This window comes from Oncorhynchus gorbuscha, linkage group LG15, assembly GCF_021184085.1.
Source record: "Oncorhynchus gorbuscha isolate QuinsamMale2020 ecotype Even-year linkage group LG15, OgorEven_v1.0, whole genome shotgun sequence".
Lineage (NCBI taxonomy): Eukaryota > Metazoa > Chordata > Actinopteri > Salmoniformes > Salmonidae > Oncorhynchus > Oncorhynchus gorbuscha.
The window spans coordinates 23,700,241-23,727,414 of NC_060187.1; the positions used below are offsets into that span (position 1 = coordinate 23,700,241).

The 27,174-nt window shown below is 40.9% G+C and overlaps 1 protein-coding gene across 4 annotated transcripts in view; it reads left to right on the top strand.

The window, feature by feature from the left end:
- Positions 1-347: 347 nt before the first annotated feature.
- Positions 348-27,174, top strand: part of LOC123997431 (zinc finger protein 644-like) — a 37,334-nt gene continuing 10,507 nt past the window's right edge. For 2 of the 4 annotated variants that reach the window (XR_006832112.1, XM_046301643.1), the window contains exons 1-7: positions 348-451; positions 4,075-4,124; positions 18,781-21,858; positions 22,169-22,379; positions 22,607-22,817; positions 22,992-23,190; positions 25,772-25,897. Coding sequence is in view for 3 of the 4 variants with exons in the window: in XM_046301643.1 (XP_046157599.1) it covers positions 18,795-21,858; positions 22,169-22,379; positions 22,607-22,817; positions 22,992-23,190; positions 25,772-25,897 (3,811 nt within the window). In the remaining variant the exon portion in view is untranslated. The other 2 variants (XM_046301644.1, XM_046301645.1) reach the window with 2 other exon arrangements.

Here is a 27,174-nt window from a genome sequence, read left to right on the forward strand (position 1 = left end):
TTCCACTGTCTAACAAACATTTCACCGTGTGTGTTAGACAACATTATCACTCTACCCCTACAGTTATTGCCATCTTCCAAGCTCCATTTAACCCAACGACTTTTCTACAGTGGGTCTGGGATGGTCCATATTTTGAATAGGGGACCGCTAGTTTTTGTCGTGAAGACCATTGCCATAATTTGAACAAGAATGGAATAAAATACCGATTGTATTACATTATGTTCATTGCCTTTTGCAGTGTCGGCGAAAGAGAGGAAGTCCTATGCGTCGTGCTATTCAGCTAACGTTAACATTTATTTCCCTCCGCTGCAAACATCCCTCTCAGAATTATAGTTTAACCTGCAGAATTTTAAGCAAAATGGCGACACTGTAATGGATGGAGGACGAAAAACGTACAGTGTCAAGTGTAATGACAAACTTGCTAATTGTTATTGTTTCCTGCATTGGGAAGGTAGGTCTCATGCTTCGATACACGCGTCTATAGACAATATATTATTATTTGGGGTATCTGGTGTTGACATGTTTAGAGGTTCGTGGTAGCCCTGGTTTTATTGAGCACGGAATTACAGCGGACACACTGGCACCATACTGGCATAGAGATGAGATAACGCAAGACGTTGGCTCGACATGCATAATGGTCAGTATGGACTGATGGACTTGACTTCCATTCACCAATTTGTGCACTGTCAAGTTACCCGATACTCACTAAGCACTCCATTGTCCTGTATGTTGTAGTTAAGCACCGTTCCAAAAGTTCTTAGCTTTCAGCTACTCAATAGACTCTTTGTTGATTCTTTAGCTACGCAATGGGGCTTGTAGCCTACCTGTACCCAATAACTTAACACAGAGGGCTATACCTTTTAATTAAAGGGGGTGTTGTCAAACTCCAGACAGAGCTATACGTGTCACATCTGCAGCCAGTCTGATATTTTAGTCATTTGACACTTCAAGTATTCAAACAAGCATGGAGCAATGCATTCCTCAACTAATTAGGTCAGATTTGTAGCCACTACCCTAGGCTACTTACTCAACTTTTTTAGAAGACTTACACGAATCATGCACTTGACCTATTTGAAACTTAGACTGATTGTTTCAAAGTATTAAATACTATTATAATCGATTCCCACATTTTTTGGGGGGTTCTGCTGTCATGGAATGCCTTTCCCATACTAAAGATACTCATAGAATCAAGTGCTATTTGCATGTATAAATATCACTGTGTCCATTCCATTCAAACATGAAAACAATATGTGAAATGCATTATATGGGTATCATGTCTCTGCATGCCCTAATGTTAACTGTAAACCATTGTTCTAGAAACAGATTCCTGCAGTAGCCTACTTTAAAGGCAATGGGATCTTTGCACTTTGAAGGTAATCTGCCACAACAACTGCTAATTAAGTATGCTCACATTAATAGAACATTAATAACACCTTTCAGTTATGGGAGTCACTCACCCCAGTTACACTGTACCTGGAATTCATACAAATTTTGAAGAATTTATAACATATTATGATAATCTATGATTATGACCTACCTCAAATAATATTGACTTTATGTGAAAGTTGATCTACAGTTGAAGTCAGAAGTTTACAAACACTTAGGTGGGAGTCATTAAAACTTGTTTTTCAACCACTCTACAAATTTATTGTTAACAATCTATAGTTTTGGCAAGTCAGTTAGTGTATGACACAAGTAATTTTTTCCAACAATTGTTTACAGACAGATTATTTCACTTATAATTCACTGTATCACAATTCCAGTGGGTCAGAAGTTTACATACACTAAATTGACTGTGCCTTTAAACAGCTTGGAAAATTCCAGAAAATTATGTCATTAGAAGCTTCTGATAGGCTAATTTACATAATTTGAGTCAATTGGAGGTGTACCTGTGGATATATTTCAAGGCCTACCTTCAAACTCAGTGTCTCTTTGCTTGACATCATGGGAAAATCAAAAGAAATCAGACAAGACCTCTTAAAAAAATGGTAGACCTCCACAAGTCTTATTCAGCCCTTGGGAGCAATTTCCAAATGCCTGAAGGTACCACGTTCATCTGTACAAACAATAGTATGCAAGTATAAACACCATGGGACCATGCGGCTGCCATACCGCTCAGGAAGGAGACGCATTCTGTCTCCTAGAGATGAATGTACTTTGGAGTGAAAAGTGCAAATCAATCCCAGAACAACAGCATAGGACCTTGTGAAGATGCTGGAGGAAACAGGTACAAAAGTATCTATATCCACAGTAAAATGAGTCCTAAATAGACATAACCTAAAAGGCCGCTCAGCAAGGAAGAAGCCACTGCTCCAAAACTGCAATTAAAAAGCCAGACTACGGTTTGCAACTGCACATGGGGACAAAGATGGTACTTTTTGGAGAATTGTCCTCTGGTCTGATGAAACAAAAATAGAACTGTTTGGCAATAATGACCATCGTTTTGTTTGGAGGAGAAAGGGGAGGCTTGCAAGCCGAAGAACACCATCCCAACCGTGAAGCACGGGGTGGCAGCATCATGTTGTGGGGGTGCTTTGCTGCAGGACGGACTGGTGCACTTCACCAAATAGATGGCATCATGAGGAGGGGGAAATGATGTGGATATATTGAAGCAACATCTCAGACATCTGTCAGGAAGTTAAAGCTTGGTCACAAATGGGTCTTCCAAATGGACAATGACCCCAAGCATACTTCCAAAGTTGTGACAAAATGACAGCAAAGTCAAGTTATTGGAGTGGCCATCACAAAGCCTTGACCTCATCCCATAGAAAATTTGTGGGCAGAACTAAAAATGTGTGTGCAAGCAAGGAGGCCTACAAATCTGACTCCATTACTCCATCTCTGTCAGGAGGAATGGGCCAAAATACACCCAACTTATTGTGGGAAGCTTGTGGAAGGATACCCAAAACGTTTGACCCAAGTTAAACAATTTAAAGGCAATGCTACCAAATACTAATGTAGTGTATGTAAACTTCTGACCCACTGGGAATGTGATGAAAGAAATAGAAGTTTAAATAAATCATTCTCTCTACTATTATTCTGACATTTCACATTCTTAAAATAAAGTGGTGATCCTAACTGACCTAAAACAGAGACCTTTTACTAGGATTAAATGTCAGGAATTGTGAAAAACAGAGTTTAAATGTATTTGGCTAAGGTGTATGTTAACTTCTGACTTCAACTGTACACTCTGGCGTCACACACACGCAAGCACACACACACACACACACACACACACACACACACACACACACACACACACACACACACACACACACACACACACACACACACACACACACACACACACACACACACACACACACACACACACACACACACACACACACACACACACACACACACACACACACAGCAAATTCCTCCTTGTAAACCGATTTCCCAGTTTGACTTAATAAATGAGATGGACTAGGCAAGTTATCCTCATTGATTATATGTAACTTGACAAGGTCAAATGTAAGACGCCAGAATACGCAGAATGCACGGCATAGCAAAACATCATGTGTACAGAAATGCATCCCAAATGGCACCCTATTCCCTACATAGTGCACTACTCTTGGCCAGGCCCCATAGGCCGCTCTGATCAAAGGTACTGCACTATGTAGGGAATAGGGTGCCATTTGGAACACAACTTGAGTCTGCTGTCTTGACGCGCTCATACTGCTATAAATGAAGACGCCAGGGACTACTGTAACGGGAGTACACTGCCCTGAATTATCAACTCAGATGAGCAGCTGCAGTGAGAGATGAGATATTTTAGTAATCCTTAGGAAGGATATAGTACCAAGGACCACATATCTTTTAGTAGCAAAAGGAAATAAGGGCAGAATGATTGGATGATGTGGCATACATTGACAATATCCTCTTAGTATAAACCATTGAATCTATAGGAAATGTCCTATTGCAGCTACTTCAGTAGCCAAAACTGCCATTGTACCATTGCCATTGAAGGGAACATTTGTGTATCACTTTTAAAACTCAAGTTTTGATACTGTATGCTACGCTATATTACTGTGTGGATACATAAAGGCCATTTTTATTTCTTTATTACAGGTGGGTTTTCAGAAGACCGTAGAGTGGAACCAATGGTTTGGAACAGATTGGTAAGGAATGACTGCTTTGGAATCATTTATTAGTAAACCACAAGCATTAGTAACATGTCTACAATTGCATTTTGTGCTGAACCATATTAACCATAACCTTTTACTGTAGTGTGCTAAATCAGGGTTTTGGTAGTCTTAAACAAATCTAATTTGAAACCAAAGTATACACTTCACACACATGGTTATGGGCTTAAGAAAAATACACCTGTACCATGTCAGATATGTCAGCTATAGAGTTGAAATATATTCAATTTTGAGTTTTCTTCCCAATATTACACTTTATGACTGAAATATAACAAAACCATCTGACAAAGAAACACAATATTCTAAGCTGTTAAAAAAATATATGTTTATTAATTATGAAATTGTAAAAATATTAACAACATTCCACCCATGAGGCCGCTAGTCATTTGACTGCAGGAAAGGGCTACTTATCTTTGTATACTTCAATGAATGCATATTAAATTCAAAATTGAAGAAGATGTCATGCATGACTGATCATTTTTTTCAGGTTATATTGAAGGAAAGGGATCTTAACGCACAATAATGTGACTGTATGTTGTTGAGGTGTGATGATTGTGAGACGCAGTTGTGTTTCTCCATACATACTGCCATAACACCTGAAACTGTAGCTCAGAGCTGTGAACTGCTCTGATACTATAGCTAGGTGTGATTAGATTAAGCAGAGTCAAATTAAATCTCAGATGTCACTTCCATCCCAAATTGCACCCTATTCCCTACAGTATATAGTGCACTAATTTTGACCAAGAGCCACAGGAAATAGGGTACCATTTGGGACGCACACCATTTGTCACTGCCATCTCCAACAATACACTACACTACATCACGCTTGGCAGGTCATAGGCAGTGTTAAGTCTATTTCCTGTTACTCTGATTATACCTCTAGTCATACACATAGACCAAGAAGAGATTGACGCAAAACAATATGACTGTGATTTTAAGTGTTGTTATGTGATCTAGTAATATTGTAATATTGAAATTAATATTCTATTTTCTTGAATGACATACATTCATGGTACGTTTGATCTATATCCAAGGTAACAGGGGACGTCCTCAGGACAATCACAACATTCACTGTTGGTCCCTTACTGGGACTATATAGTGCATCATGTGTAGAGAGAGGGTTCTAGCCCCTTGCAGGTCTCCTGGGGTTTTGACCCCTAAACTCACTGGGCACTCCAGTAACACAGGCTTGTTGAAGTATCTCTACAGTGTCAGCCAATCTGTCTGTTCTCCTCAAACATGTCTGTCAGGTTACAGAGCGTTCCCACCACTAAGGGGCACAATATTATCACTAATGCCTTAATTAACCCCCCCCCATTCAGACGAGTTAAGTTACAGGTCTAGATGAACAATGGCACATAACAATAGGCAAGCATTACAGTGATTAATTACTATTTTTGATTTGTCATTGCAGTCTATAATTTTTCGAGGAGTATTTGTAGAGTCTGACAACAGTGAAGGTCGACAATCACACAAAAAAGCAATATTTCAGAGGAAAAAAAGCATTGAAACATTTTCATTGTGTTCCATACTAAATTAACCTACATTTCTAAGATCCTAACTGTATACAATATTTACTTATGACTGAATAGATACGTCTATATCAAGTCTACGGTATGTTGAATGCACATATAAATACAGGTACGTTTAGTGATATTTAAAAGAAATAGAAAGTATTTGTATTTCCATTCTGTAGCTCTGTAGTAATAATATAATCTTCATAATGTGACCACATAATGTCATCCAAATTAACCACATGCTAGACCACAGACAAGAAGGCCCAATCAGTAAAGACGTTTGAAAATTCTTGTGCAGATTCCAGGATCAATACAACCAAGGCCGGAAGAATGTTCTATTGATGTGGAAGCTATTCACTCATTGAGCGCCAATTAACCAAAAATGTAAGCCCTGTGTTTGTATTGATTGAGAGGGTAACAGCAGAAGTTTGCCACTAAATTAGTAACAAGGCAGCTGGACCTTTCTGTGATATCTATCAAGGTTGTGGCCATCCTAATTAAATTTCCCATTTATTCTCAGAAGTTGGATGTGATATTTTTGAGATTTGAGCATAGGGCTACACAGGCCAGACTTGGCGCTCTGGTACCGCTTGCCGTGTGGTAGGAGAGAGAACAGTCTATGACTAGGGTGGTTGGAGTCTTTGACCATTTTTAGGGCCTTCCTTTGACACCGCCTGGTGTAGAGGTCCTGGATGGCAGGAAGCTTGGCCCCAGTGATGTACTGGGCCGTTCACACTACCCTCTGTAGTGCCTTGCGGTCGGAGGCTGAGCAGTTGCTATACCAGGCAGTGATGCAACCAGTCAGGATGCTCTTGATGGTGCAGCTGTAGAACCTTTTGAGAATCTGAGGACCCATGCCAAATCTTTTCAGTCTCCTGTCGGGGAATAGGTTTTGTTGTGCCCTCTTCACGACTGTCTTGGTGTGCTTGGACATATTCGTTTGTTGGTGATGTGGACACCAAGGAACTTGAAACTCTCAACCTGCTTCACTGTAGCCCCGTTGATGAGAATGGGGGCGTGCTCGGTCCTCTTTTTCCTGTAGTCCACAATCATCTCCTTTGTCTGGATCACGTTGATGGAGAGGTTGTTGTCCTGGCACCACATGGCCAGGTCTCTAACCTCATCCATAAAGGCTGTCTCGTCGTTGTCGGTGATCAGGCCTACCACTGTTGTATCATTGGCAAACTTAATGATGGTGTTGGAGTCGTGCCTGGCCGTGCAGTCATGAGTGAACAGGGAGTACATGAGGGGACTGTGCACGCACCCCAGAGGGGCCCCTGTGTTGAGGATAATCGTGGCGGATGTGTTGTTACCAACCCTTACCACCTGGGAGTGGCCCGTCAGGAAGTCCAGGATCCAGTTGCAGAGGGAGGTGTTTAGTCCCAGCTTATTGATGAGCTGTTCGGGCACTATGGTGTTGAACGCTGAGCTGTAGTCAATGAATAGCATTCTCACATAGGTGTTCCTTTTGTCCAGGTGGGAAAGGGCAGTGTGGAGTGCAATAGAGATTGTACCATCTGTGGATCTGTTGGGGTGGTATGCAAATTGGAGTGGGTCTAGGGATTCTGTGATAATGGTGTTGTTGTGAGCCATAACCAGCCTTTCAAAGCACTTCATGGCCACAGACGTGAGTGCTACGGGTTGGTAGTCATTTAGGCAGGTTGCCTTAGTGTTTTTGGGCACAGGACACAGGCTATGGTGGCTCCTTGAAAACGGCAGCTCTAGCCTTTAGCTCAGTGAGGATGTTGCCTGTAATCCATGACTTCTGGTTGGGGTATGTACGTACGGTCACTGTGGGGACGATGTCATCAATGCACTTATTGATGAAGCCAATGACTGATGTGGTGTACTCCTCAATGCCATTGGAGGAATCCCAGAACATATTCCAGTCTGTGCTAGCAAAACAGTCCTGTAGCTTAGCGTCTGTTTCATCTGACCACTTTTTAATTGATCTAGTCACTGGTGCTCCCTGCTTTCTGAGCCTACCGTTATACTTATGGTTAGTTGTTACATAGTGATGAACCTTCCTTTCTCTCCTCTCAACCATCTCAGGGAGACAAATCCTCATCTAATCAGCTCATTCTAGACACATTCCTGCCAGCTTGATTTATAAATGACCTTCAAAAGGATAGATCAGGGCCATTTTTTCATATTATATTTTTGAAGGATTTGTATGTCATTTTTAGGGCAGTGAAAATGCTCCCTTAAACTAAGTCCTGTTCTGATTTGAGTACTATTCACTTCTTAAGAGGGGTAAGATCGCTGCATGGTCAGCTGTTCATACTAATGCCGCTGTACTAAACATAATCTCATTATTCTGACTGCAGAGGTTATATTACAAATCTTTAAAAAATTGCATTGAAGGACTGCTACCTGGTAAATTACAGTATCCTACTCAGACATTTGGAATATGTGTTTGATATTATGAAGATAGGAGTAAAACAATATATTTTTATCATTGGTACAGTTATTCTTCTAATCACATCAATGTTTATTTTTCACGTACACAGATTAGCAGATGTTATCGCAGATGCAACGAAAGGCTTGTTTCTAGCTCCAACAGTGCAGTAATAACTAGCAAAAAAACAATACTCACATCATCAAAAAATATGAAATTGAGAAATATCAGAACAAGCAATGTCAGAGTCCGGTGTATAAATAAATATATATAGTGGTGTGTATAGACAGTATGAACAGTATATGAATAGATAAGGTGTGTACAGCAGTAGTTATATAGGAGGAGCCATGACTAGAATACAGTAAATCCATATAAAGTGGCTCATATATAACATCATGAAGTACACAGAATCTTGCCTTTCATAGTTCAGTCTTCTAGTGTTGTGTTGTGTGTTGAGTTTCTGCCTGTGAAGTGTTGTGTCCAGTCCACCTGTGTGTACAGGACAGGAAGGCTGCAGCAGGGCCATCTGTTGGTTACTGTTGGTATTGGAAGAGGTCCAGTTATACACATGATCAGGTTACAGTAATATACCTCTCATGATACACATCTGACAAGTACTCCCATGTGACTATGACAATCATAGATTAATGTTAGCTCAAACCACTACTCAGTTATCTGATAGATAACTTGTAGGGGTAATTGAGTATTTAGTCAATCTCTACTTTATTACTCATATCTTGCTCTATTGATGTAAAGATATAAAAATACATATTTAAATAGAAAGCGATTAAGGGAGTGTGTCTTACAGATACACATGTTCAGCTGGTTGAGAGTAAGGATTGATAGTCTTAAACTGAATCGTTAGAGATTCAAATATTTTGAACGAGCTATAAGTTATAGTTTCAGACTCTCACTCTGCATGTTTGACTGATTGATAGTGACTAATACTATTTAACTGTAATAAACTGAATCGTTAGAGATTAAAATATTTTTAGGGCTTCCAAATCAGGTTTTCAATGTGAGTAAATCTGATGAAAGCACTGCCTGGCGAACATTTGACTGAGAGTCTTTGAAGAGTCAACTTGAAATGAATCCCACAGCATCAGAAAGTTAGTGAGAAGAAAAGAACAAACTAACAAATTCAATAAAAGGAATGAAAGATTAAATCATCCTTCATGAAAACAGTATTCTGTGGATATTTTTTCTGAACGCTCACAAACTGATGCAATCACGCTCGCAGCAGCATAATAGATGAAGTTATATCATGTTATAGTCATATCATGCATTAGCAATAGATGCCATAAGCTCTGTCTATAATTCATGAATCTATATTTAAAATCACAGATAGCAGGTGGAAGAAGACTACTTCCAATGGTATTTAGTACAGTTGTAATGTTGCTACATCCTTACAATAAAATAAAATATCTCAGAACAATGGGGGGGTCAGTCAGTCGTCAAAAAGGGACATTTGTGAACCTCTTTGATTTTTCTGGTTTCTTTTCATCTGGAAATGAGAGGGAGGGAGGTTTTTAAAATCTCCTTAAACTCCCCCAGGCCTGACCAGCCTCCCATAGGGTTAATGACCGGGGCCTAGTCTCTGTTGATTAATACACATACTCATAGGATGGATGTGGTGTGTGTGTGTGTGTGTGTGTGTGTGTGTGTGTGTGTGTGTGTGTGTGTGTGTGTGTGTGTGTGTGTGTGTGTGTGTGTGTGTGTGTGTGTGTGTGTGTGTGTGTGTGTGTGTGTGTGTGTGTGTGTGTGTGTGTGTGTGTGTGTGTGTGTGTGTGTGTGTGTGTGTGTGTGTGTGTGTGTGTGTGTGTGTGTGTGTGTGTGTGTGTGTGTGTGTGTGTGTGTCAAACCCTCGCCTGTGATCAGTGGCTAAGGGTTAGACGGTAGACGCCAGCCCACCCCACCTCTCCACGGTGTACCTCCATTGATAAGATTATATTAATTGGTATGAATAGAGAGCACTTTCTCCCCCTACTCCACCTCTCCTTGTATACGTTTACCATTATACTCATTAGATTCCCCAGTGCGGTGCCTCCCAGCCAGCTTCCCTTGTCCTCCACATCCCCCTGGGGTCTCCTGGGAGGCAATTTGCATCTCTGCATGGAGCCTCTCTGGGGTTATTGAGGAAATATTAGCCTCTTTTCTTCCCCGGCCGACCCTTTGATTTATTTGGAGGCTGGGCTGGTAGAGTGGCAGGCCCATGTTAATGACTGGTCCTGGTGCAGAACCCCTGGTGCAAGCCACTCTTTGATCCACGCTGGAAAGGTGCAATTGACAAGCACCACCGAATAATCATGTTATGTGTGTGTGGGTGGGGGGGGGGGTCTGTGTGTATATCTCGATGTATATGTGTGTGTACTGTATGCACAGCTTAGATAGGTGGACCTTGAGAAATGACAAGAGGGAATCCCTTTGCTGTCAGGGTCAGTGCGTTCAAGTTGCTCAGTGTCTCTGATGACCCAGAGTGCATTGTGGGTTAGATTATAAAGGTTAATAAATACAATTATGTTTGATTGGAAAGGTTTGTGTTTACTTACTTGTATCCCTAGCTATATCTATGTGTTTTTTATTATTTTATTGTTTGCTTGGAAGGGGAAAGTTATTTTCCTTCCTTCGAACCAGGAACAGTTCATGGGCAGTTGTTATTATTATTGTTAGTCTTTGCAGATAATTTACTTCTCGTTTATGGGCCTAGGACTAAGGACCACATCCCCACTTCTGGCCAGCCATATAGTTCAGCTCAGCTGCCACACAGTAGGTGTAGCAATCTAACAACACTCTAACGGCCTGCTAGATTACACGTTCTTTACCTGGAGAATACACTAATAGCCGAAAGTATTTTAAAACGGAATAATATTATCGGAGAACACACAGATTTAAAGGTATAAAGTACTTTAAATGGGGGACAATGCTCTGTTCTACTGATGATGAATAATGCTGAATCAATTGAGTTTGGGTTGCTTTGTACTGTAGCTAGCTAGTGAGAGGTCCTTGTTATACCCCCTTCTGCCTGATCCATCCTTGCCATGTACTCTGTACGACTGATGGAGCCAGATATTCATGTTATGTTTTTAAAGAAAGGTAATGAGAGATTTTTCATCCTGATATGTGCGATGCTTGACATTCCTCCAGATGTAAGCGTGCTGATGCCTGCTCACTCGGCAGAGAGAGGAGCCTGTCCTCCGTTTGGAGAGGAGTTTGACACTGACATCTCTTTCATGTGATTGGTCACGTGTGTGACTACAGAAAAGTGGCAGTGACAAAGTTTTATAGGCCTATATTTTATATAATTCCATCTCAACAAAAAGACAGGGTGCAATCTGAGCATGCCCGATCATGATCATAGCAATTGCTTGTATCATGCATATAGCCCCGAAGTATTTATATATGGTGAGCTCTCACATTTACTAAAAGCCAAAATCCATACAACTAATAAATAAATTAAATAAATAAATACAAATAGCAAAGCTACCAATGCATTCTACATCTAGGCCTACATCACACATTCAAAACAGATGAGAAGATATGAATCAACAGCTCATGTCATGAAGGATGCAACAAACACAGTGGTACATGGAAATGTGCCATTTTCAACAGGCATGAACAGCACTGCACAGCTTGCCAGAACCAGCCGAGTAGATGAGTGTGGCGGCGATATGCTTTAGTTAGAGTGTGTCCCAAATGGCAACTTATTCCCCATTTAGAGCCATAGGGCTCTGGTCAAAAGTAGTGTACTACTGTATATAGAGAATACAGTGCCATTTGGGACTTAACCAGTGACTGTTTTCTTCTCAGTATTTGTGTGTATCTAAACAGAACAGAAATGATGTTCATGAACCATCTGTCTGCTGTAGTATTCACAGTGACTGTGTCCCAAATGGCACCCTACTCCCTATATAGAACACTGCCTTTGACCAGAGCCCATAGGGAAAGTAGCTGCTCCTCTGTGGCCACTGGCCCTGGTCTCCTCCTCATTGTGAGAGAGAGAGAACTCACTAAAACGGTCACATGAATGCTTGAAAAAAACCTCAGACCTAAGATTTTTTTTCTTCTCCTTAAAAAGGAGAGAAGTTTAAAACTAACAAAGCCCAGGGAAATCCCCATCAGACATCCCTCCCTTAATCCATTTAATTTTGAAAGGTATTGTTTAAAGCTTCAAAGTTTATATAGTTTAATCCCCTCTCTAACACTACGGGCAGAAAATGAGGCCATGTCAGCAGTTTGAACAGATATAATCTACTCCACACAACAGAAAAGCCTTGTGCTAGACAAGGTTGCGTAGGTTCCCTGTGAACTCAAACGTTTGATGTTGCTACCTGCTATTGAACATGACTTCTGTCTTAACCCAACTGTCACTCGCTCCCTGTCCTCTTTTATCACTCCCAATGTTCTCTCTACACTTTTTTTCATCAGTAATTCTTCCATCACAGCCATTTAATTTATTCTCTTTCTGTTTTTTAGAGAAAAGGGCATGAAAAGGTTTGGGGGTTTGGTGCGAGGTGTAGTTTTTTACATGCTCTTTATTCTTAACTCTGAGAAAGGAAACTAGCCCACTTGGTTTTTACTGACAGGATGTATTATTCTTTTGTTTAGTGAAATTCAGGGCTTGCTTTCAGAGCATGTTTCTGGCTAGTTGAATTTGAGTCCACTCCTCATTGCCACAACTTTACATCACTATTGCCTTCATGGTGTGTAATCAGCATTTTTTTCTCTCTGTTTTTGTTATTGTTCCATAGAATAGAAAGAAAGCTCAAGGCATGTTCTATTATTCTTACATTCTTCCGAACCTTTGTTTACTGAGTCCAAATATACACACCACAACCTATTTTAGAACATAGGCTATTAATATATAATTTTAATCTATAACAGTGTCTGTGTCCCAAATAGTTCCCTATTCCCTATATAGTACACAATTTTGACCATAGCCCTGTCAGCCCTGGTCAAAAGTAGTGCACTTGTGACTAATGCATTTCTCTTCATTAGAACTGTTTGAGTCAAATACATGTCTTTTTACTCTAGCAGTGGATTACATTGTTTGGCTATCAAAGGCTTTGTGTAATTACATTACCATGATTCAGCTGACAAGACTGAGTGTAGTGCGTCTGCTCAGGATACAGGCATACATAATCACACCCCGAATCAGGATACAGGCATACATAATCACACCCCGAATCAGGATATAGGCTAGAGGTTGTCCGATTAATCAGAATGATTAATTAGGGCCGATTTCAAGTTTTCATAACAATCATAAATCGGTATTTTGGGCGCCAATTTGACAATTAAAAAAAAATATATATATATATATATTTCACCTTTATTTAACTAGGCAAGTCATTTAAGAATACATTCTTATTTTCATTGACGGTCTACGAACGGTGGGTTAACTGCCTCGTTCAGGGGCAGAACGACAGATTTTTACCTTGTCAGCTCGGGGGATCCAATCTTGCAACCTTACAGTTAACTAGTCCAACACAATAACGACCTGCCTCTCTCTCATTGCACTCCACAAGGAGACTGCCTGTTACGCAAATGCAGTAAGCCAAGGTAAGTTGCTAGCTACCATTAAACTTATCTTATAAAAAACAATCAATCATAATTATAAGTTAACTACACATGGTTGATGATATTACCAGATATTATCTAGCATGTCCTGCTTTGCATATAATCTGACTGAGCATACAAGCATACAAGTATCTAAGTATCTGACTGAGCGTTGGTAGGCAGAAGCAGGTGCGTAAACCTTCATTCAAACAGCACGTTCGTGCGTTTTGCCAGCAGCTCTTCGTTGTGCGTAAAGCATTGCGCTGTTTATGACTTCAAGCCTATCAACTCCCGAGATGAGGCTGGTGTAACCGAAGTGAAATGGCTAGCTAGTTAGCGTGCGCTAATAGCGTTTCAAACGTCACTCGCTCTGAGCCTTCTAGTAGTTGTTCCCCTTGCTCTGCATGGGTAACGCTGCCTCAATGGTGGCTGTTGTCGTTGTGTTGCTGGTTCGAACCCAGGGAGGAGCGAGGAGAGGGACGGAAGATATACTGTTACACTGGCAAGACTAAAGTGCCTATAAGAACATCCAATAGTCAAAGGTTAATGAAATACAAATGGTATAGAGGGAAATAGTCCTATAATTCCTATAATAACTACAACCTAAAACTTCTTACCTGGGAATATTGAAGACTCATGTTAAAAGGAACCACCAGCTTTCATATGTTCTCATGTACTGAGCAAGGAACTTAAACGTTAGCTTTCTTACATGGCACATATTGCACTTTTACTTTCTTCTCCAACACTTTGTTTTTGCATTATTAAAACCAACTTGAACATGTTTCATTATTTACTTGAAGCTAAATTGATTTTATTGATGTATTATATTAAGTTAAAATAAGTGTTCATTCAGTATTGTTTTAGTTGTCATTATTATTATAAAATAAATAAAATAAAAAATTGGCCGATTAATCGGTATCGCCTGTTTTGGGCCTCCAATAATCGGTATCGGCGTTGAAAAATCATAATCGGTCGACCTCTAATACAGGCATACATAATCACACCCCAAATCAGGATACAGACGTAGATAATCATACCCCAAAATCCCTCTAGAGAGAGTGGATGCTATTATGATATAGATTACCTTTTGTTGACAAGCTATCTGGATGATAAAAATGAACTTAATCAAGCCAAACGTCATGTCATGTACAAACGTCATGCAAGTCTGGAACCAACAGTGCCCTGCACAGCTTCTACCCTCAAGCCATAAGACTGATAAATAGCTAGTTAAATAGTTAACCAAATACCTACCTGGACTATCTGCGTTGACCCCCCTTTGCACTAACTCTTTTGACTCATCACACTGCTGCTACTGCTTATTATCTATCATGTTGCTTAGTCACTTTACCCCTACCTACAGTATATGTACAGATCTACCTCAATTGCCTCGTGCCCCTGCACATCGAGTCTGTACTGGTCCCCCGTGTATACAGTATAGTCAAGTTAGTGTTACTCATTGTGTTTTTATTCCTTGTGATATTATCTTTCTATTATTTTCTATTTTTCTCTCTGCATTGTTGGGAAGAGCCCTTAAGCAAGCATGTCACTGTTTGTCTATACCTGTTGTTTTACCAAGCATGTGACACATAACATTTGATTTGATGTATGAAACTGCCCACTTTATTCTCTTTATTCTCTTTACAAGCACCATTGAATTTATTGCAAATTCATAATTGTGAGCTCTAAATTTACAGTAGTTGCTGAATATCTGTGTTATTATTACCGTGTTATTATGAGAGTTGTAGGCTACACTAATCTTTTTGGGCCTGTTTCTCTTGTGTCTCTGCATGGGTCTGTCTGGGTAAAGGTGCAGTCTGTGATATTAACTATCATTTGTTTAAGTATATAACTTGTTAATGCCTCAAAAGCTTACCCCATCCTAAGCAAAGATATCTGGTGTCACTGGGTCTATGTGGTTATTGGTTAACTGTAGGCTTTAGACCACACTGCAGCATATGAACTGAACCAAGCCTTTCCTATTCACTGTGACATTGAGGAGAACAGTGCTGTGCTCTCCTCTCATTGGGACTGCTGAAGAGTCAGACTGAATCTCTGCCTGTTTATTTTGATCCGTGGGTTTTGATACTCACACTTGAGAGGCAGCTTCATAAATTCACTATGTGTCAAATAAATCAATAGTTCCCATTAGCTGAGGAAGTTGTGGAGCTGCTGCAGTACTTGAGGGGCAGCGCCGCCCCCCCCTTGTTGTTTAGATGTGTGTTTTCTCTCCCACTGAAGGCAGAGGCAGAGACATACTACATGGGGATAGGTGGCTGTCTGTTGATCCATTCAGACAGCTCCAGTGGTTGAACTGGTCTGGTTGACTGGTCCTAGTTGGGAAGAGGGAATTCCTTTGGACACTAGTCCCAAACTCAAAAGCCTTTAGCACTGATTCCCTACTGATGTTAAGACTGGCTAGCCTGGCACTCTTTTGTGATGTTTTCAGGCTATTCACATGATATTTTAGCCATTTCCTGGACATTATGATAAATATGGTGATGAATGGAGCAACAGAGATATTTTCGTTATTTTTCTAATTGTAACACAAAATTGCAATAAAAAATGTAATAAATGTCATATTTTTTTGCAGGTTTTGGTGAGGGTCAAGAGTAAGACGTTTAAAGTTTTAAATGCTTTTCTACAATGCTTTTAAAGATAATGGGTCATTGAGACAAGCTGGTTATTAAATATCTCAGAAAGGTTTATGTATCTTCAGGGAATCCAGAATAATAATGATAATATGCAATTATCGCCTCCCTTTTTCTTCTGTAGTAACCTCAAGATAAGGTGCTATACAAGTGTTCCTGAAAGTACTGATAGACCTGTAAAAAAATATTAAAATAAAGAAAGAAAAAGCCAAGTAACATATTATACATATCTGGGAGGTGGTTTCAGTAAGAGCTCTTGTTATTCCTTCAGTAGAGTTTGGCTGAACATAACCGTTCCATTTCAGAGAATTCTAGAACATGATGATTACTGAACATTCTCTCATATAAGATGTCTTAGGGAATGATGCAGAGCTGGATTAATGGTAATACATCTCATTGATAAGATACAGATCGATCTATGCATACGGTTTAAATGTATTTAAGATTATAATCCTTGCAAATAGCTTCCAGAAAGGCAAAGTCAGCCTTTTAACATTGACTAAATGAAGTAAATAGAAGCAAAAAATATGTTTTCAATTGCATCCCTGTTGAACCCTGAATGTTTGCTTTTGGTTGTTATATATGGAGCAGAGAGAGAGAGAGAGAGTCATATCGCATGCTAGTAGCCCCACTAATGAGCCTTTAAAGCTGAAATCATATTCTGATGGCTTTGCCACCCTGCTGTTCGGGGGGTAGCAGTGAAGTTAGCTTTAAATGCAGAGCGTCTGTTCTGCCTCTCCCTCCCTGCTAACCCAAGCCCCTACAGTAACACCACAGCAGACGGAGGGAATAGGGAGCTCGGAAGGTTTTACCTCAGAGGTGGTAACAGTGAAGCCACTCATTAACACTGAATTTACCACTTTGTTAGCGACGTAGCTTCCTGCAGAGAGCAGCCAACACTGGATCATGTCAAATCCACTGAGCATACATTGTAGACTACACAATAGTTCCATCCCAAATGGCACCCGTTTCCCTATAAAGTGCACTACTTTTGACCAGAGTCCTTATCGGCCTTGGTCAAAAGTAGTGCAGTAAATAGGGAATAGGGTGCCATTTGAGATGCAGTCTATGTCTATCAGCTTGGGCTACAACAACCCTGCCTGGACACTTCACATTGTACCAAGCTGTAAAATACATCACCTCGCCTCAGTCTCACAGCTTGGCTATTACAAGGCTGGGAAGAGTGTTAAATATTAGAAGATTTTATTAATGTATTTTCACTCTCTTAAGTGGCTTGTTTAACATGTTCAACAGTTGAGTCTATATTACATTTCGCAATCTGTCAAATGTTGATTGCTGTTTATATGTTTGTTAGTGATGGGGGGGAAAAATCGAGACAGTAACATATTGTGATATTATTTTTCATTATATCGGTATTTGACTCAAAGTATCGATTTGTTGGCTGCACCTGTGGCAATACTCTTGCATCCTATAGCTTGGTGTCCATCTTCCAAAATAGTTTGCCAACATGTTTTCAGCATTTTATTTTTCTGACTGATCAAAACTTGTTTTCTCATAAACCTATAGTGAGCAATATGTTTGGAGCATCAAATCGCAATACATATAGAATCATGAGAATCGTGAGAACAGTAATACATACCTTTATCAGCACCTAAGTATTGTGATAATATGTGTGTGTGTTTATAGATGTATGTGTGTTTATATCTCTTTATGTATGTGTGTGTGTGTGTGTGTGTGTGTGTGTGTGTGTGTGTGTGTGTGTGTGTGTGTGTGTGTGTGTGTGTGTGTGTGTGTGTGTGTGTGTGTGTGTGTGTGTGTGTGTGTGTGTGTGTGTGTGTGTGTGTGTGTGTGTGTGTGTGTGTGAGGGAGTGTTTCCATGCGTGTGTTTGTGTGAGTGTATGTGAGACAGACAGATTGTGTAGCCCGACGCATGCCAATTTGTCAGGATTGGAGCAACAACAGTGTCGTGCTGGGACCCGTGTTAGCACCATCACAGAGTGCTAAGACTGAGTATGATCTCATTGGAAGTCTACTTTGTTCACATGGAAATGGACCAATTTTAGCAGGCGTCTGGGAGCGTTCGGGGGAGGAACAGGAAGGTTGTATCCCAGAGGTGTGCTATGGTAATTAAGAGCCCTCACCGGGGTATCTGAGGCTAACAGCAGGGTTTGTTGTGAAGAGAAGTGGTGGACTAGGGTGTTAGGAAAATCATAATGCAGTACCAGAGAGCCGATCAGAAGAGTACTGTGGATGAAACTCTCATTGTGTGGAACAATTGGAGAGAAAGTAGGCAGAGCTGACACTGAACACTGACTGATTTTCTGTGTGTATAAGGAATAATAATTGTTTGTTATTCAACATAATATTAGCCTGCATTTTGACTTTGTACCAATACAAGTGTTATGGGTTGGGCTGTATATATATTTCCTTTTGCCACATTTAGACTTGTTTTAATCATCCATTTTTCATCGCCTTTAGCCCTCAAAACACAATATAAATTATTGAGTATGTTTTAAGCTGATTTGGTGTTTTTTTCTCTGTTTCTCTCTTCTCAGAACATACTGGGGAGATGGCTGATATAAAGCCAAATGCACAAGAGGACAAAGAAGGAGATGTGGTGGAACCATTGTGTAATAGCTCCGTTGCCACTCAGGAGCCATTACAGCGTCACACATCCTCCCTTAAGAACAATGCTGCAAGGTTGACAGAGCAGCTGTCCTCTGACAGACTCTCAAACCCTTTAAATGGAGCACAGCCCAGTCCAATTGTACCCAGCAGTGTCCCTGCTGTTCCCCACACAGCCCAAACAGCCCATTCACTACCTTTTGTAGCACTTGTTAATGGACCTGCTTCACACCCTAACTCAGAGGAGAGCTGTGGCCTGAACAAAGACAGCACAACGCCCAACAATGTCCTGGTGGAGGCCCAGGACACCCAACTATGGCAAGCAGGGAGGGACACAAGCCCTCAGGTGTTACCGCCACCCAGTGAGCTTCAATCAGACGCCCTGAAGAACCCAGCAGGGCCAGGGCCTGTTCTGAAAACATTAGCCACCACGCAGCCAGAGGCCAACAACACGTCACCATCTGACTCTGGGGAGAGTGAGGCTGAACTTCCCTACCAGGCCCGTGACACCACCTTGTCAGACCACAGTCCACAGCCTCACCAAACGCCAATTAACCAAATATGGACGGCTGAGAGAGTCAAGGCTAGAGCTAGATCTATATGGGACTTACACACCACAGAGTCCTCTGAGAGCTCGTCGGACGGTTCTGACGGGGCTGACTCACTACACTGGGATTCTCAGAAAGAGCTTATACGGGTGTTGTGGAACAATCGTAACGTTGACAACAGCTTACAGGAAAACACTGCGGGAGTGGGAGTGATGCCTCAGCTTACCAGCCAAAGACAGAGGAAGCGTAAAATACACCTGGTGGGTACGTCAGGCTCTCCTGAAAAAGTTTACAACAGCAGCTCAAATCACACCTACAAAAAGTGGCATATTGAAGAGGAGGAAGATGATGACGAGGATTTTGACATCGCCAACGTAAATGATGAGGATTTCCCTTGTAAAAAGGCTGATGTACAATCTTCTGTGAATTCATGTCAAGAGCATCCCAGTGACAGTCCTGTAATCATCAAGAAACTGATTATAAGAGCAGATTGCCACGAAGACAATCACTCCGACTCCCTCTTTAGTAGAAAACCCAAGCAGCTAAAAACAGAGCAATCCGAACAAGAACCATCGTTCTTCCCATGCACAAAGTGCAATGTTAATTTCAAGGAGAAAAGGCATTTGCATAGACATATGATGTATCATTTAGATGGGCATAATCATCAGATACGCCACCACGAGAACGTTCCAAGGCCTTTTATATGCAGGGAGTGTGGGCGTTCGTTCCGCGATCGCAACTCCCTCCTCAAGCACATGATTATCCACCAGGAGAGACGGGAGAAACTTATGGAGGAGATACAGGGACTCAACAAACTCCGAGACGAAGGCAGGAACGCCAAGTTGCAGTGCCCGCAGTGTGTGTTCGGGACCAACTGCCCCAAGACGTTCGTCCAGCACGCCAAGACACATGAGAAGGACAAACGTTATTACTGTTGCGAGGAGTGCAACCACATGGCCCTGACAGAACGGGAGCTTGAAGCACACCTGTACGCGGTGCACTGTGACACACTGCAGTACAAGTACAAGAACATGATCAAAGATGAGGAGTCAGAGTTTCCTACAAATAACAATGAAGATAATGAATCAAGATCTGTTGTGTTTCACTGTAAAGTGTGCCCTTTCAGCACCCAGAATCAAAATGACCTGAAGAGCCATTGTGACCTAATACACCAGTTTTGTGAAGATGAATGTGACAGTCCACCGTTTAACAAAGCATCTGACCATCAAGATCAATATAGGCTAGCTGGCCCGTCCAAAAAAGCAGATTTAAATCTCCTACAGCTGAAGCAAAAGTTCTATATTAAAAAGCCTGCTTTTTGGAAAAGAGCAGATTTGCCCTTTTGGTCTAGTAGTGTAGCTGACTTTTACACAAGAAACAAAGCAGACGCACAGAAGTATTATAAAGATCTTACTGCCTCACAGTTTAAATGTAGTATTGGCAGCTCAACAAAAAAGCTGTCACCATCTATGTGGAGGAGCGACAAGCCAAACAAATTATCTCCCAAACCAACAGAGAAAATAGACGTGACAACAGGTCTCCCTTATGTTGAGGAAGAGAATCAACAATACGACCATGTCATTTCAGGAATCTCAGAAAGGACAAAATATCCCTCAAATGTTGACGTGTTGGTTACATCCAAGATGGCTAAAATAGGCCAGATGCTAAATCATAGCTATGACTCTGACAAGAGTCAGGGAGATAGCAACGACTTGACCTGCAGGAAGTCAGAGTCCCAAGCTGTTACCCGAAAGTCTCCATCCAAACGAAAAATGTCCACACCATTCCGCAACACTGTGGACAAGGTGGTTGATAATGTTTTTCCAAAACTGAACCCAAAGTTAAGAGAGACTACCACTCCTGAAGACACAGAAGATGATGATTATGAGGACACGTATGACTTTAGTGCCTACACCAGCGAGGCTACAGCCAATTTCCTGGATAGTAGTGAGAATGAGAGGAATCCCTATGCCCGTAGCTACTTCATACGCAGACAGAGGGGCTCTTTTGTTAAAGAAGATCCTGCACCTGCCGCTGATGTCGGACATTTTGAAAAGAACGCTACTCAGGCTGACCACCATTTTGAAAAGACTGAAGTCAAGGAGGGGGAGTATGACAGCGATGACATACAGAAGCTTATCATCAAAGAGGAGTGTATAGAAAGCTCAGTGTGTGACGATTCTCCGGAGTCACCCACCACCACCAAAACACACAACCAAAGTCTCTCCTATGAGTATGACGTCTCCCCTCCATGTGGGTCAGAAAGAAAGTCCTGCCCCTATTGTCCTGCTGTGTTTGAGTCTGGGGTGGGCTTGTCCAATCACGTGCGAGGGCACCTGCACAGGGTGGGGCTGAGTTATGATGCTCGCCACGTGGTGTCACCTGAGCAGGTAGCTTCTCAGGACCGACAGCCACGCATACGCAGGAAGATCCCCTCTGTGGCACGGAGGATCAAAAAAGGTGAGCAACTTATTATATTTTCCCTGTCTTTATTCAATTACTTATTGTTTCTTATTGTACTGTAATAGGGTAATTCATCTGTAATAAAAGTAATCTGAAATCACATCTAACAATATTTGTGACTGCTTCTTTCACAGTCAAGTGTGTCATGTTATTATTTTATAGATAGTGTGTAATATTCAAAGTTACCACAAAGTTACATAGTAATTTACCTAGATCGCTTTGGGTAAAAGCATCTGCTAAATTACTAAAATGTTCATGTAAATATAGATATTGTGTTAAAACCTTTTTTTAAATCTTCATGTTACAGCTGAGAAGCCGGAGTCTCAGGCGGAGCACACCTGTCCTTTGTGCTGTGGCTGGTTCGACACCAACACGGGCCTCTCCAATCATGTGAGGGGCCATCTAAAGCGGATAGGGAAGACCAGCACCACCAGCACCAGTAAGAGTCCAGTGTGTATCCTTAACGAGCTGCTACAGGATGAGCAGGAACACCAGAACATCTTCCAGACCCTCAACAGGTACTATAAACAATTCTTCCACAAGTTACTGTTTACACCTTTTAGGGATATAATAGAATATTCTATCTTATATCAGCTATATATTTATTTTGAATTTCTCTTCATTTCAATGTATTTTTCATTTTTTCTACTTTTATGTCATTGTACTTTTTCATGTACCTCCCTTGCTATATGTTGTGACTAGTGTATCCTATATCATTGTTGTGTTTCATTTGAAATCTGAACAGGAAGCAGTTCCTCTCTCGACCAATCATCTCCCAGAAGTTCATCGGGAGTGATGGGCTCTTCCTGACACCCACAGGGTTCCCTGTGAAGATCCAACATGGCTGCCAGCCAGGCAAGGATGGCAATTCCACTTCATGGGGGCCCAGTGCAACTACACCCAGGCAGGAGGAAGTTAAGGGAGAGGAGTTATTTTCTGAAAGGAAGAGTATAGAGGTACAGTTGTTGTGTTGTTTTTTGGTGCTATGTTCTTTTGTGTGTTGTACTTTTACTCTTAGTTATGTTGCTTATAATTACATATTTTTTTATTCTGTAAGTGTCCTTGGGTATCTTGAAAGGCGCAAGTAAAATGTATTATTGTTATTAATAGTATTATTATTATTATTACAGATACGAGGGGTCAGGGAACCTTCCCAGGGCACTTTAGTAGAGCTGCTGAGGAAGAAGAAGTTGGACAAGGAGCAGGGGCAGCTGAGGGATAACAGCAGATCGTATGATGCAGATAGGAATCACTTTACTGTGACCAAAGAGAGGTTTGAGGAGAGACAGAACCAGCAGGCCAGCAATCTGGAACCACACTGGGCCCAAGGTAAGCAGATTCACAGCTAATTTCTATACAAATCAGAATATCATGTCTTTTTAGCGACCAGAAAAAATTATACTTTTTTTTTTGTGATTCGATTTTGAACAGTGGATAAAAGGACCTACATAGCCAAATTATAATTTGTTTTCTGCGAAGTAACCGTGAAACACTATACAGTTAAAAACTACAGAGTTAGTTTATCTGCCAAATATATTTTATTAATGGTACTGATTATTGTAGTGCAACAAGGCCCCTCTGTGACAGCAAAACATATATGACATATGATCAGTCTGTTTCAAGTGATGTAGAATCAAAGAAGACAAGAAAGCCAGTTAAGCCAGATAGATGATGGATAGAAGTGACAGACAGCTTTATTAGCTTAATTGGGTCGCCAGTCTGTTCTTTTCACAGTGTTCATAGGCTTGATCAGTTTAGTCCTTTGCAGATAGGTATGATTATTTTAGGTGATCTTTATAACAGTTTTATTGAGTGCAATGATACAGAGTTAAGATAGTAGTTTACCCTCCAATTACAGTAGATCAGCTTGCCATAATGAAACACAAACTTGTCTTGTTCCGCAGCTGTTTTGTGTGTTTTATTATTGACAGGCGCTCATGTTAAATCACAAAATGTCATTCAAATTGAGCTTCATTAAATATGTATGTGAGCATCATCATAATATCCCAGTACTCTGTCTGCTCTTCTGTCAGCAACCTTGAAGTCACCAGGAATCATTATTATTGTAATAAATTGGCTTTGAAATTGAAATTAAAACCTGTCACGTCCTTTTGATGTGGTTCTGGGAGCACATCAGCTGTGTTTACACACCTTTGTTTAATCTCTGTCCAAATAACAGTTTCCGTCCGTTTCGCAGAAAGATTAATAAAGATGTCTAAATCAGATATCGGAACCTCCCAAGTGGCACAGCGGTCTAAGGCATCACTACAGACCCTGGTTCGATCCCAGGTTGTGTCACAACTGGCTATAACCGGGAGTCCCATAGTGCGCAGCACAATTGGCCCAGCGTCATCCGGGCTAGTGGAGGGTTTGGCCGGGGGGGCCGGCTCTGTAGTTGGCTTATTGCACTCTATCAACTCCTTGTGGCGGGCCGGGCACCTGCAGGCTGACTTCGGTCGTCAGTTGAGCGGTGTTTCCTCCAACACATTGGTGTAGCTGGCTTCTGAGTTAACCGGGCGGGTGTTAAGGAGCGCGGTTGGGTGGTCATGTTTCGGAGGACGCATAACTCGACCTTCGTGTCTCCCAAGCCTGTTGGGGAGTTGCAGCAATGAGACTAGATCGTAATTGAAATTGAGAGGGAAAGGGAGGTAAAATACAACAACAGAAAATACAAAAATATATATAGATTTTTTTAGATGTCCATCTCAATTCTAATGATTAGCCGTTCTGTGGCTGACATTGTTGAATGTCATAGTAACATTTTACATTATAGCTGAAAGCTGAAACCTTAAAAGGGAGAATAGACTGACTCTGACATTCAGATTTAATCACCTAAGGCTTTTACACCATTTTGGTGTAATCAGTGTTATGTTAAATGGAGATTTAACACATACACTGGGGAGAATACTGTATAATATATACTTAAGCTTTTTTATGGGCATTAGTTAATTAATCAAGAAGAGATTCATTTTGCACATGCAATTGTTGCAAACGATTTGCAGGTAATTTAAATAACCTTTAGTGGCTTGTCATGGTTAAAAAACACCTCCGTAGCAGATGTTTTCCCCCCTATTAGGTGTGAAATGAATGGGAAGCTGTCTCTATAATTTTCACACCACTGCCAGTAGCTTCAGGACAGCCTGCATAGAAACTTGGTGTGGGCTTGTCATCCAATCAAATCTGCTCTAAAGGGTGTACTGAGAGACCTTTCCTAATCAAACGCTTTTATGATTTAACATGCTCTAGATGTAGCCTGTAGTGACATGCCAAACTATTGTAATTCATGTGCAATATTGACACAATCAGCACAGTATGAATTTCTTATCATAGCCTAAATCAAATTCTAAACCCAGGTGAAAATAGGCACCCTGGAGTTCTTAGATTGTGATAAACATTACTCTCAACAATACAGCTCCAACTGCAGAGTGCAAAACAGATCTTTCCAATATGAAAACAGATGGAGGAAGAGGTGATGGCACTCAGGGAATAGCAGTTTACTTCATGTTCATCTCTATGTGCTCTGTAGTCACTTTTAGCCATATTTCTTCAGATTTTTCCTTAGAGTCACCTCAACTCACCTCCAGATTATATTTGTCAAAGACGCTCATCAAAGACCCTGAAACCAAACAATTTATTTAGATGTAATGTGTGTAGAAGTTGAACAAACAAAATGTCTCTAATGGAAGATAACTGTTAATGAAGTAAAAAACGAATGGAGCGAGGTAATCCGGAGGCTTAGTGGCATTTGAATAAAATGCTATACTCTTGACACTATTTCAAAGGCATTCTCTTGCAAGAAAAGTGTTGTTAAGGAGTGTTTTGAACATATTTTACATTTTGAACTGAACTTGTGTGTGCTTTGCTTTCTTTTGAAATGTCTCTTTCCCTTTCACATGTCTCACTTTTCCAGAGAGAAATGAATCTAATAAGAAGATGTGCATTCACTGTAACACAACCTTCCCCAGTGCTGTTAGCTTGTCCAATCATCTTCGCGCTTACGCACGCAGGAAGACGATCGCCATGATGGAAGGAACAAGTAAGTTCTCTGAGCCTGGTCAGAAAAATCAAGAAAATAAAGGCACATTTCTGAAATTACAGTATTGAATGTTCCTTGTAGAAAATGTACACAACATCGCGTCCCAAATGGCGCCCTATTTTCTATATAGTGGACTACTTTTGACCAGAGCCCCATAGTGCTCTGGTCAAAATTAGTCCACTATTTTAGGTAGTGTTCTGGTCAAAAGTAGTCCATTATGTAGTTAGGGCTCTGGTCAGAAGTAGTCCACTATATAGGTAGTGCTCTGGTCAAAAGTAGTCCATTATGTAGGTAGGGCTCTGGTCAGAAGTAGTCCAATACATAGGTAGTGTTCTTGTAAAAAGTAGTCCATTATGTAGGTAGGGCTCTGGTCAGAAGTAGTCCACTATATAGGTAGTGTTCTGGTAAAAAGTAGTCCATTATGTAGGTAGGGCTCTGGTCAGAAGTAGTCCACTATATAGGTAGTGTTCTTGTAAAAAGTAGTCCATTATGTAGGTAGGGCTCTGGTCAGAGGTAGTCCACTATATGCAGTTGAAGTCGTAAGTTTACATACACTTAGGATGGCGTCATTAAAACTTGTTTTTCAACCACTCCACAAATTTCTTGTCCTAACAGACTTGCCAAAACTATAGTATGTTAACATCTACTTGGTGCATGACCTAAGTAATGTTTCCAACAATTGTTTCACTTATAATTCACTGCATCACAATTCCAGTGGCTCAGAAGTTTACATACACTAAGTTGATTGTGCCTTTAACGAGCTTGAACAATTCCAGAAAATGATTTCATGGCTTTAGAAGCTTCTGATAGGCTAATTGACATAATTTGAGTCAATTGGAGGTGTACCTGTGGATGTATTTCAAGGCCTACCTTCAAACTCAGTGCCTCTTTGTTTTACATCATGGGAAAATAAAAATAAAAATCAGTCCTCCGAAAAACAACAACAAGTCTGGTTCATCCTTGGGAGCAATTTCCAAATACCTGAAGGTACCACGTTCATCTGTACAAACAATAGTACGCAAGTATAAACACCATGGGACCACGCAGCCGTCATACCACTCAGGAAGGAGGTTCTGTCTCCTAGAGATGAACGTACTTTGGTGTGAAAAGTGCAAATCAATCCAGCAAAGGACCTTGTGAAGATGTTGGAGGAAACAGGTACAAAAGTATCTATATCCACAGTAAAACAAGTCCTATATCGACATAACCTGAAAGGCCACTCAGTAAGAAAGAAGACACTGCTCCAAAACCGCCATAAAAAAGCCAGACTACGGTTT